Source organism: Chiloscyllium plagiosum, unplaced genomic scaffold (genome assembly GCF_037043375.1).
Source record: "Chiloscyllium plagiosum isolate Xiang-an unplaced genomic scaffold, Cpla_swu_hap1 HiC_scaffold_7, whole genome shotgun sequence".
In the NCBI taxonomy this organism is placed as follows: domain Eukaryota; kingdom Metazoa; phylum Chordata; class Chondrichthyes; order Orectolobiformes; family Hemiscylliidae; genus Chiloscyllium; species Chiloscyllium plagiosum.
Window position 1 is genome coordinate 12,964,545 of NW_028270145.1, and position 12,584 is coordinate 12,977,128.

The window sequence follows — 12,584 nt, forward strand, 5'->3', positions numbered from 1 at the left end:
GATATCACCATGCTATCCAAGCAACCAATCTCATTAAAGAATTCTTAGATAGCTAGCCAAGAAATGAAAAGCACAAGTTAAATTCCTCTTGAAAATCTTATAAAGAGAAAACTAAAGATTGGAAATAAATGTTTGAAGGCATAAATTGAAGTAAATGTTTCATAGAGTCTTAGAGTCATAGAGATGTACAGCATGGAAACAGACCCTTCGGTCCAACCCGTCCATGCCGACCAGATATCTCAACCCAATCTAGTCCCACCTGCCAGCACCCGGCCCATATCCCTCCAAACCCTTCGTATTCATATACCCATCCAAATGCCTCTTAAATGTTGCAATTGTACCAGCCTCCACCACATCCTCTGGCAGCTCATTCCATACACGTACCACCGTCTACGTGAAAAAGTTGCCCCTCAGGTCTCTCTTATATCTTTCCCCTCTCACCCTAAACCTATGTCCTCTAGTTCTGGACTCTCGGGTACACCTGATCAGGTCCTGGGGATTTATCCACCTTTAACCGTTTCAAGGCATGCGGCACTTCCTCCTCTGTAAACTGGACATTTTGCAAGATGTCACCATCTATTTCCCAACAGTCTATATCTTCCATATCCTTTTCCACAGTAAATACTGATGCAAAATATTCATTTAGTATATCCCCCATTTTCTGTGGCTCCACACAAAGGCCGCCTTGCTGATCTTTGAGGGGTCCTATTCCCGAGTTACCCGTTTGTCCTTAATATATTTGTAAAAACCCTTTGGATTCTCCTTAATTCTATTTGCCAAAGCTATCTCATGTTCCCGTTTTGCCTTCCTGATTTCCCTCTTAAGTATACTTTTACTTTCTTTATACTCTTCTAAGGATTCACTCGATCTATCCTGTCTATACCTTACTTATGCTTCCTTATTTTTCTTAACGAAACCCTCAATTTCTTTAGTTATCCAGCATTCCCTGTACCCACCAGCCTTTCTTTTCACTCTAACAGGAATATACTTTCTCTGGATTCTCGTTATCTCATTTCTGAAGGCTTCCCATTTTCCAGCTGTCCCTTTACGTACGAACATCTGCCCCCAATCAGCTTTTGAAAGTTCTTGCCTAATACCGTCAAAATTGGCCTTTCTCCAATTTAGAACTTCAACTTTTAGATCTGGTCTATTCTTTTCCATCACTATTTTAAAACGAATAGAATTATGGTCGCTGGCCCCAAAGTGCTCCCCCACTGACACCTCAGTCACCTGCCCTGCCTTATTTCCCAAGAGTAGGTCAAGATTTGCACCTTCTCTAGTAGGTCCATCTACATAGTGAATCAGAAAATTGTCTTGTACACACTTAAGAAATTCCTCTCCATCTAAACCTTTAACACTTGTGGCAGTCCCAGTCAATGTTTGGAAAGTTAAAATCCCCTACCATAACTACCCTATTATTCTTACAGATAGCTGCGATCTCCTCACAAGTTTGTTTCTCAATTTCCCTCTGACTATTAGGGGGTCTGTAATACAATCCCAATAAGGTGATCATCCCTTTCTTATTTCTCAGTTCCAATCAAATAACTTCCTTGGATGTATTTCAGGGAATATCCTCCCTCAGCACAGCTGTAATGCTATCCCTTATCAAAAATGCCACTCCCCCTCCTCTTTTGCCTCCCTTTCTATCCTTCCTGTTGCATTTGTATCCTGGAACATTCAGGTGCCAGTCCTGCCCATCCCTGAGCCATGTTTCCGCAATTGCTGTGATATCCCAGTCCCATGTTCCTAGCCATGCCCTGAGTTCATCTGCCATTCCTGTTAGGCCCCTTGCATTGAAATAAATGCAGTTCAATTTATTAGTCCTACCTTGTCGCTGCCTGCCCTGACTGTTTGACTCACTTCTGTTCTCAGCTGTACCCGTCTCAGATCGATCTCTTTCCTCACTATCTCCCTGGGTCCCAACCCCCCACCTTACTAGTTTACATCCTCCCAGGCAGTTCTAGCAAATTTCCCTGCCAGTATATTTGTCCCCTTCCAATTTAGGTGCTATCTGTCCCTCTTGTACAGGTCACTTCTACCCCAAAAGAGATTCCAATGATCCAAAAATGTGAATCCTTCTCCCATACACCAGCTCCTCAGCCATGCGTTCATCTGCTCTATCCTCTTATTCCTGCCCTCACTAGCTTGTAGCACTGGGAGTAATCCAGATATTGCTACCCTTGAGGACCTCCTTTTAAAATTTCTGCCTAACTCTCTGTAATCTCCCTTCAGAGTCTCAACCTTTGCCCTTCCAATGTCGTTGGTTCCAATGTGGACAATGACCTCCTGCTGGCCTCTCTCCCCCGTGAGAACACTCTGCATCCTCTCTGAGACATCCTTGATCCTGGCACCAGGGAAACAACACACCATTCTGCTTTTTCGCTGCTGGCCACAGAAATGTCTGTCTGTACCTCTGACTACAGAATCCCCTAACACAATTGATCTCTTGGAAACCGACGTACCCCTCGTTACATTAGAGCCAGTCTCAACACCCGAAACTTGGCTGTTCGTGCTACGTTCCCCTGAGAATCCATCACCCCCCTACATTTTCCAAAACAGGATTCCTGTTTGAAATGGGTATATCCACAAAAGACTCCTGCACTAGCTGGCTACCTCTCTCAACCTTCCTGGAGTTAACCCATCTATGTGACTGTATCTGATACTTTCCCCCCTTCCTATAACTGCCATCCATCACATACTGTTGCTGTTGCAAATTCCTCATTGCTTCTATCTGTCTCTCCAACCGATCCACTCGATCTGATAAGATTCGCATCCAACAGCACTTATGGCAGATATAATCCGCAGTAACCCTTAAACTCTCTTTAAACTCCCATATCTGATAAGAAGTACATATCACTGCAAAGGCCATTTTTGCTCCTTCACAATCTACAGACCCAGAAAATAACACCGTCTCATTCCTCTATAAACACTGCCCCAGGTTAAATTAATATATTTTAAGTTTAATTAAGAGACTTATCTCCAAAAACATATAATCAAGAAAGAATCCACTATACTCACTACTGCAGCCTTTCTCTTGGACAGATTTAAAACAACAATTAACTTCTCTGATTCTGTGCTGTGAACTTCGTCCAACAGTTCCTCCAAGATTAGTTGTGAATTTCACTGTTTGTTCAGTTCCTCCAAGATTAGTAGCCATAATGTGATTAGTTTAAGTTATTAGTCTTGAAGAAATCTAATAATAAATCATCATGGTGGTATTTAACAAATTAATCTTTTAGTACCAAATTTGTTAGCAAAAAATGCAAGTCATAGCACCAGGAAATGCCAAATTACACCTCATCAAACAATTAGGGAATCCTTTAATCATTTGGGGCAGTGCAAAATAGGGAAATATGTGCCACATCAGCTAATTTCAGTAATTGCTAATGCTGTGGCTTGTGGTCGAGCAGTGTTTAAAAGTCTGTAATTTCAGGATTTTGTCATTTATCTCGCCACAAACTAAATCCTGAACTCACCATCAGTTTCAAAGAGATTCCGCAGCTGATGGTTCTCCCTCAGCCCCTTGCTATCTCCAAGCCAGTCCCCTACTTTATTGTTTGGTGAAAAGAAGAAACTTTGCACTATCTTATAATGGGAATAGTTTAATGTTGTACATTTAATTATATTGTATTTCATTTCATTTAAAGCCACCAATTTGATACGGTGCAATAGGGTTGTGACATGTTGCACTCTTTAATGATTACATGGTGGATCCAAGCATGAAATTCTATCTTTTTCAGTTCCTGTGTTTTGTTAGCCAGATAAGAGCCACCAAGTAAGGAAAGACATTTTATTCTTTAAAAGGACATTGGAGAAAAAAGCCATACACCCCTCAGCAATTTTAGTATGCTAAAGCTACTGTAAACATGCAAGCTATTTTCCTTAGAAATTGTTAAGTTTGCTGTGCAGCAGCATTAAAGAATGAATTTGCATATATGCAAGTCCTTCCACTTTCAAGCTGCTTCACACCAAAAGAAATATATTACTGTGGTTTCTGAGCAAAATGTCAGACCATCTGTACACAAATAGCAATGAGTCAGCTGAGCTGATATTTTTTTCTGCAATATTAATGGTGGAGTAGCTATTGGCTAGAACATTGAGTAAATGTCCTTGCTGCTCTTTGAATACTGCCAAGGAATCTTTCTCATTTACAAGAGAAAACTCACTGGACGATATATGAATGTCTAATCGGAAAACCGCAACCTTTAACAGTGTTATACTCCATTCACTATTGCCCTTAAGGCTTTAGAGTGGGACTTGAATCTATTGACTTCTGACACTGAGTGCAGCAACTAAAGTGCAACCTGCCTGCAAGCACACTTAGGTTATGCTGTCAGCAGATAAGGGTTATTAATTTTCTAGATGAAAAAGTAAAAGTGAGTAGGTTATGTGCTTTCCTAGGTTGAGATCTTTCCGATTGCTGATGTTGTTTTGTAAAATTCTTATGTTCATGAAAAGTAGACTGATTGCACAAGCTTTTTAATTGATGTAATGCTTCATTTCAATTAAAGATCTTGTAAATTCTTAATGTTATTGTACATTTCATCAATTTTGTCGTTAACCTTTCCAAATCCATATTATTGCGTTTGGTCTGACTTAATCCCATGGATTGGAAATATTTTAATAAATGTTTTCCTTGTTTTTATAAGGCAAAATCTACACAAAAATACTTTTGCTAGTGCACCAAAGAGGATGAGTGAAATGACTTGTCTTTAGTGCAGATTATCTGTGAAATAATTTACTTCCATATTGTTAGGCATTGCCAAAAATGTAAAAACAGTGATGAATTTTTCCCATATTATTGAAATAATTACTATTAACTACATATAATCATTGCTGAACTTATTTTATCAAATATGTTTGATTGTGATGGTTGTATTTTTAGGATCGTCACAATGGAATTTTATGGAAAAAATGATCTGACTTTAGGAATATTTTTAGAAAGATATTGCTTTAGGTGAGTATGATGGTTCTCCACTATTTTCACAAGTAAACTTATTTTACTAGTTTAACAGATCTGAATTTTTAATTCCCAATATAACATTTGGATTACTTGTTTTCAGGTTCTCCGAACTGATTGCTGTAGATTCAAAATCACACTTTGGACTTAAGAATTGTGTCAATTTCATTTAAACTGTAACCAAAGCTTTAATTATTTTTGCATTTCTTGAATAACTTTAGCTTAAACTGCTGTAGAATCGTGAAGTTATTAGACCTGTAAATAATTACTGCCTACTAATAAACCCTCCTCTCATTGGCCTCTATTTGTTGCACAGCTGATACTTCAAATTTAGCCATTCTCGAGCTTTGTCCAATAGACAAAAAAAACTATTAGCTGTTGCTGAATTATGGTATGGTTTGGTGTGGGGTGGGGGGGGGGGGTGCAGTGGGAGTTGTTCTAATATTTGTCTCTTTATGCAGAATCAAAAAATGTCTTCTGATGCAAAAGATCTGATTTGTTGATCTAAGTTTTCCCATTAAATTTCTCTTATTGTACCTTTATCTACAGTCACAAGTTCAGCTGTAAGACAGAAGTAGTGTTTCATTGAGGTAATTTGATGGTTTAGTTTAGCAGTTGCAGATTCTGAATTGCAGTATTTCAAGTGCCTAAAATAATTTTGCAAGAAATATCCTTATTAGTTTTGAGAGCAATGTATTTTTTAAAAAAAGCACTGGGACGTGGATTCAGGTCTCACCTCCCAGATGTGTCATAACCTGTCCAAACAGGTTGATAATTGTAACTACAACTCATTAGACATTTATTATGGCTGATAAAGCAGGATGATTAGTATGGCTTATTTATTTACAACAAATACTTAATTTAGTTCATGATGTAAAGTTGTATTAATTAGAGGATTTATTTAATAGAATAAGGGATTTGTTGGTAATTGCCTGACTATTTCTCATGATTTGGTTATTGAGGTTGCACTAATTCCTGCTGCAGTCTTTGCTAATAGATAATATGGTACTTAATTTTGAAGAACAGACATCACAGAACACATGAAGGCATACTTGAAGCTTTTAATTATGGGCAAAGACAGTTTGCTTTTGATGAAAACATCAACAGAATCACTGAATAGGATCTTGAAATATTAACAGATTCCAAAATGTCATATAATTATAAGTATCAAAACCTTTAGATTTTAAGTCTTGGACTTTTTATACCTTATAATATTTTGTTTTTCTTTGCAGACCCTCCTATCAGTGTCCCAGCATGTTCTGTGAAACACCTATGGTGCACCATATACGTCGTTTTGTGCATGGTAATGGTTGTGTACAGATTGTATTAAAAGAGCTGGATTCTCCTGTTCCTGGTTATCAGCACACAATATTAACATACTCTTGGTGCAGAATATGTAAACAGGTAATTCGGAATAATCATTAGCACATGATAACCATTTTGTAAAATTAAATCATGTTCTGCCAGCTTTTATTCAATGGATGTAATATTTTGTTTTTGCAGTGTACATAATACATTGTGTATTACTATAGGTAACTCCTGTGGTTCCGCTGTCCAGGGATTCTTGGTCTATGTCCTTTGCCAAGTATCTGGAATTAAGATTCTATGGCTATCAGTATACCCGCAGAGCAAACGCTGAGCCTTGTGGTCACTCTATGCATCATGATTATCACCAGTATTTCTCTTATAATCAGATGGTTGCATCTTTCAGGTAAATAAAAGCCCAGTCATGTCTTTTCTAACGTCCTGTGCTCATTGTCAATGCATTAAATCAAAATTTAGTTTACATTCTTCTAAGAAGTTTTATTAATGTTTTGGAAACCAGATACATCCTCTGCTGAGCAGTTGGTCGTTTTTAGTAGAAGATGTGAAATGTTCCCATCATCGTTTCATGCAAATTATTTACTTCGATATAAGAGCAAATAACATTTGACTTATCTATAATTATCTTTATTCCCATGATTTTTGTTCTTTGATCTGTTTTGTCAATCACTTGCTGTATTTGTGAAGCATTAACTCTTTCATCCAGAATTATTAACAGCCTGAGCTAGTCTAGTTTATCAATTATCTCCAAAATATCATTGCTATGTAGTTACTATTTAATATTGAGATGATCAGTGGTGACATCGGAGCTAACTTCAATGTCCTGCACCTCAGGGAACTTAACTTCTCTTCCTGCATTTCTAAAACATTGCTAAAAGCTTCTTGAGAAAAGCTGCAATAGAAGTGCATTGAAACAAAATGCATTGCTGGAGCAACTAAGCAGGTCTGACAGCATCTGACACAGAGAAAGCAGAGTTAATACTTTGAGTCCATGGATCCTTTAGAACTTCAGATTTTCAGTATTTGCAGTTCTATGTTGTCTAGGACTCCACTGAAGCCTGTCGCGTACGATGAAGTCAGATGGACTCCAATTCACTGCTTTGTTGCACTCAGAAATTGTAACAGCAAGACAAACTCAGAACTCGCCCGATTCCACCTTGTTAATCTCAGCAAAGGATGCTCATTTTACCAAAATCATTTCTATTCATCAACTAGAATCTTCCAAAGGACAATGCAGAATATTAGTTCTACATTCAGTCTATTTATTTTTCCTGATTTTAATTGAGTTACTTTAATGGCATCTTAAACATTTCAATTGCATCATTTTTCAGAAACATTATACAATAAATGTATTATTCCTGCTATTAATTGACAAATATGTTTACTTTTTCTACTACCAGCTTTTCCCCCATTAGAATGCTTGAAATTTGCCTACCCCCACTAGAAATACACATCAAACCTCAAATGCCATCAAAGCAATTGATTATTCAGGATTTGAAGGATTTTTCACAAAAGTAAGTTTGAAACCAGTTGGCAAAAAATTTCTTGCTGAGTGTATAAATTGATTAAAGATGGTGACTAACAAATATCGGCTTTTTTCAGGGTGTCACAAATCTATTCGGCAGTAGACGATCGCCTGGTGTCCCTGAAAACTGATACCTTCAACAAAACAAGAGAAGAAAAAATTGAAGATTTGTTTGCACAAAAAGAAGTAACTATTTTATCTATCAGTTTGAACATAGCATATGTAAAATAACATTTAAAATTTTGTTTAATGTTTGATGCCCCCCTTCCTTCTCATTAAACTTATCCCTTGTTGATTTATTTGTATTTTATTTGTGGATACAGATGGAAGAGGCAGAGTTTCGAAACTGGTTTGAAAAAACTCAAGCAAGATTGTTGACCTCCTCAGTCGACAACCCTCAGCAGTTGGTATTTTTGGATGATTGCTTAATTACCAAGAAACAGAATTTGTGTGAGCTGTTACAGGCTTGGAATAACAGGTGGGACTGAGGCTACCATAATCACTTCAAATACTTGTTAGTTTATGTCAATTATTATACCCAATTACAATTTTATATATATATGAATGCAAAGTTAAAATTACATCAATAAATACCAAGTAAAACTGAAGAGAATTGCACTGTATTTGAGTAGCTGAAAAGTGTGTTGCTGGAAAAGTGCAGCAGGTCAGGCAGCATCCAAGTAGCAGGAGAATCAACGTTTCGGGCATAAGCCCTTCTTCAGGAATGAGAAAGGTGTGCCAAGCAGGCTGAGATAAAAGGTAGGGAGGAGGGATTTGGGGAAGGGGTGTTGGGAATGCGATAGGTGGCAGCATCCAAGGAGCAGGAGAATCAATGCAGCATCCAAGGAACAGGAGAATTGACGCAGCATCCAAGGAGCAGGAGAAGCTTAAAGCTTTGTATGGAAATTCAGTCTGAGGGCTCATGTGTCGTGGTAGTGACCCTACATTGGAGCCAGAAGGCTTGGGTTCCCATCCTCTCTTGCTCAGACTTGTGTCTTAATATCACTAATCAAGTTGATTTAAAAATATTTAAAATGGAGAAGAGTGGTTATGGAATAACAAATAGCAGTGACAGCCTATTATTTACAACTTCTATCACATATAGTTATGTCAATTGATTGACAATATTTAATTGCCAGCTGTCTAATCTGCCTAATTGATGCAGTTAAGAAAGATTTTCTAATTTGTGAGGGTTCTTTTTTCCTGTTTAGATACTGCAATAGGTACTATTCAATTTTCTAGCGCAACATGAACTTGTTTTTAAAAAATCCCATTCTTGTAGACTACAAGATTTGTTTCAACAAGAAAAAGGACGGAAACGACCAACAGTACCACCAAGTCCTGGTAGATTGAGGTCTACTGAAGAAACGAAGGTAATTAACTTCTTGATAACTTACTTGTATTAACTCAATTAATGAGTGCAATCTTGTTTCCCCCTTTACTTCATTTACAGTTTTCATTTGTATTCTCTTTGCTTCAGCTTAGCTCTCTCTCCTTTCTTTCTCGATCCCAAAGCATGGTTGTCAGCAAAGCAAAAGTGTTTTTTTCTGAATTGGAGACACTCATTTTACATTATTTTAATATAAAACAAAGAACGCAGGTGCAGAAAATCAAATATAAAGACTGGAAATGCTCTGCATTTCCCCCCCTCACTTCCCCATTCTCGCAGGTCTACTCTTTCCCCATCCCCTGCTGTCATAGGTTTATTGCCCACCTTCCCACACCACCTCCCATAATGCACAACAACTATGAGGCCTCAATGCAGAGTCACAGTTTGCAAAAGATTTGCGAAGCACTGCTTTGAACTGCAGAAATAATAACTTTTTAAATGTCTTAACACTGCATCATGTATATACGTTACAGTGCACTCTCCACAAAATTGCAGTCTTAACAGGAAATAGTTCAAAGTCACTTCTACTGTGTCCACCTCTCCCCATTTCACTGAATCATAATATTCCGTGACCATCAAAGGTCCTTTTCCCACAGTTATGAAAATTCCCAAACCAACTTTGAGTAAGGTCCATCCCCATAATTGCTTCTCCCAAAACTAAGGCAAATCTTCCAGTGACCTTGGATCTCTGTATGTTTCTTCGATTCGACCAGAGGATTGCATTCATTTGCATTTTTCCTAGTAGCTATTTGAGAACTTTTTTTTTCCCTGTTGCCTCTAATGGCTGTTGCTACCATGTCTGCCTGGGAATCCTGTAAATCCTCACAATGGAAAGACAGCCAAATGTTTGTGTTCAGGTGTGAAATATGGCAGGTTCCAATTAATCATACACCAGGTCTCCATCCAAATGGCAAACATGACTTGGCCTGTTGCCAGATGGAGTCCAGCCCGGCTGCATATCATTCACCTTTTTCAGGAGATGCTATTTTACATTAAATTGGAAGCGATGGTTTAGAAACAACTGTCTTATCTCTTATTCATAATGTATTGCTGACCTAACCATTTGTTGATCTTTCAAACTTTTATTTTTTTAATTTCATTTTTTTTTCATTTTGTTAACGAATTTTTTTTACAGAGCAGTGTACTGGATACTTCTCCACGCAGTTCAACCTCAGGACTACCAAATGGAGATAAAGGTTTGGCTTGGTCTTTTTCAAAATCTAATCAGCGTGAGAACTGCTTCATTATGGTTAAACTAAACATCACTATTAAAATCCATGTTCTGTACTATGGGTATAATCATGACTTTAATCAGTTAAAGCTACCCAATCACCCAGTAAATAGAATATCACCAAGGCCTCAGGAAGAATACTGCCCACTTCTCCAACCAACCCCACCCCCACGCAGCAGGACCTCCAGGCCCCTGACAGTGAAGCAGGGTGTGAGATTCCCTCAGCCTCTGTCATGGTGGAGCTGTTCAACTGTATGGATTTTGGAATATGTGGTTTTTATTTTCTTTCGTTGCTTCTTTACAGGCATTGGTCTCAAGCTGTACGAAGCTTAGTTCTAGTAGCTATATCACTTTTTTTTCAATTTCCCAATTTTGGAAGCAGTGTAAGTCAAAGAAAGATAAAGAAATTTCAAATAAATTTCTTTGCCTGCTCTTATTTAGTAAAGATTACCTGAAACCTATTTTGGAATATTGAAATGCAAACATATTTGGAGCTGAACTAATGAAAGGTATTCGTACATGTCTGTCAAAAATATTTCTTCTGAAATGTTGCACACTCATAACCTCTACCAGTTTTTTCATTTGTTTTGGCTGGGAAGTAGGGAAGGGTTCTTCCCTTTGTGATTAATTTTCTTTGACATCCAGTGTTCTGTTCTGCAAGTAGCTAAGGTTCAATATCCCCTCCAGGTACCGCCTTGCTTTTGCTTTGCAATATTTCATAGACATACTTGTCCTAAGTTGCCACTTGACAAATGTATATTTTAGCAATTTTGAGAAGTTTGTAGCTCAAGTTGATGATAAATATGCAAGTTATCTCGCTGAGCTGGAAGGCTTGTTTTCAGACATTTCGTCACCATGACTAAGTAACATCATCAGTGAGAGTCTCTGGTGAAGCGCTGGTGGTATGTCCCACCTTGGATTCTTAAGATGGGTGATGTCATTTCCGGTTCTTTTTTTCAAGGGAAGGTAGTTTCGATCTAAGTCGATGTGTTTATTGATGGAGTTCTGTTTAGAATGCCATTCCTCTAAGAATTTTCATGCATTTCTTTGATTCGCCTGTCCCCGGATGTGTGTGTTGTCCCAGTCAAAGTGGTGTCCTCCTTTTGTCTGTATGTATGGAAACTAGTGATAGTGGGTCGTGTCTTTTAGTGGTTAGTTGGTGTTCATGTATCCTGGTGGCAAGTTTCCTGCTTGTTTGTCCGATGTAGTGTTTTTTGCAGTTCTTGCATGTTATTTTGTAAAGACATCAGTTTTGCTAGTAATATCTAATTGATCCTTTAAGTTCATTAGTTGCAGTTTAAGTGTGTTGGTTGGTTTGTGGGCTACCACACTGCCAAGGGGTCTGAGTAGTCTGCAAGTTAATTTTAATATGTCTTTGATGTAAGGTAATGTGGCTATAGTTTTTGGTTGCATTGTCTGCTAGTTTGGGTATGTTTCTGAGGATTGTGTTTTATTGTTTTACCTCAGAACTTAATGTTTATATCGCTACCACGCCTGAAAGACTTTGTTTGCAATCAGATCTAATCAGAAATTAAAATTCTATTCCATATATTGTAGAAATAACATTGCAGCTCAAGCACTGTGTGTAATAGAGGGAAGATTGATATAAAGAGGGTTAAGTTTTTATGTTAATTATACATACTTTTGAATGCAACATATGCTGTTATCAGGTATAAACCATCTATAAGCATAAACGTTACTCTTTTATTTTGGTGATTTTTAAAAAATTATGATTATTAAAAGTAATTTGCAGCTGCAATAAAAAAGTTAATGACATTTAGCATCAGTTTTTGTGATCTTAAACTTATGAAACCAGTGATGAAAATAAATTCTGTCTTGCAGAAGATCGCACATTGCCTATCACAGCAGCTAACTCTACCAACACTGCCAATTCTCAGTTACCCTCCTGCCCAGAGGTATGCATCGAACAACTGTCTTCTGGACCCAATATTCCCACAGTGTCTGTTAGCAGTGACCAAGACACCAACAATTCTGACGGTAGGAAGTTCATAAAAAGATTTTGCAGTATCTGTGACATGAATAAAGAATAAAAACAACATGCTGGAATTGTTCAACAGGCCTGATAGCATCTCCAAAGGCAGAGAGTTAATGTCTCCCTAAATAATTAACTCTGTTTCTCTGTCTATAGATGTTA

The 12,584-nt window shown here is 37.7% G+C and overlaps 1 protein-coding gene across 3 annotated transcripts in view; it reads left to right on the forward strand.

The window, feature by feature from the left end:
- Positions 1 to 12,584, forward strand: part of pikfyve (phosphoinositide kinase, FYVE finger containing) — a 148,429-nt gene that overhangs the window by 107,954 nt on the left and 27,891 nt on the right. For all 3 annotated transcript variants that reach the window (XM_087988726.1, XM_087988727.1, XM_087988728.1), the window contains 9 exons: positions 4,886 to 4,957; positions 6,193 to 6,364; positions 6,493 to 6,671; positions 7,684 to 7,797; positions 7,886 to 7,994; positions 8,132 to 8,286; positions 9,091 to 9,181; positions 10,334 to 10,394; positions 12,272 to 12,427. In XM_087988726.1, the coding sequence (XP_087844852.1) occupies positions 4,886 to 4,957; positions 6,193 to 6,364; positions 6,493 to 6,671; positions 7,684 to 7,797; positions 7,886 to 7,994; positions 8,132 to 8,286; positions 9,091 to 9,181; positions 10,334 to 10,394; positions 12,272 to 12,427 (1,109 nt within the window). The remainder of the gene's footprint in view (positions 1 to 4,885; positions 4,958 to 6,192; positions 6,365 to 6,492; positions 6,672 to 7,683; positions 7,798 to 7,885; positions 7,995 to 8,131; positions 8,287 to 9,090; positions 9,182 to 10,333; positions 10,395 to 12,271; positions 12,428 to 12,584) is intronic.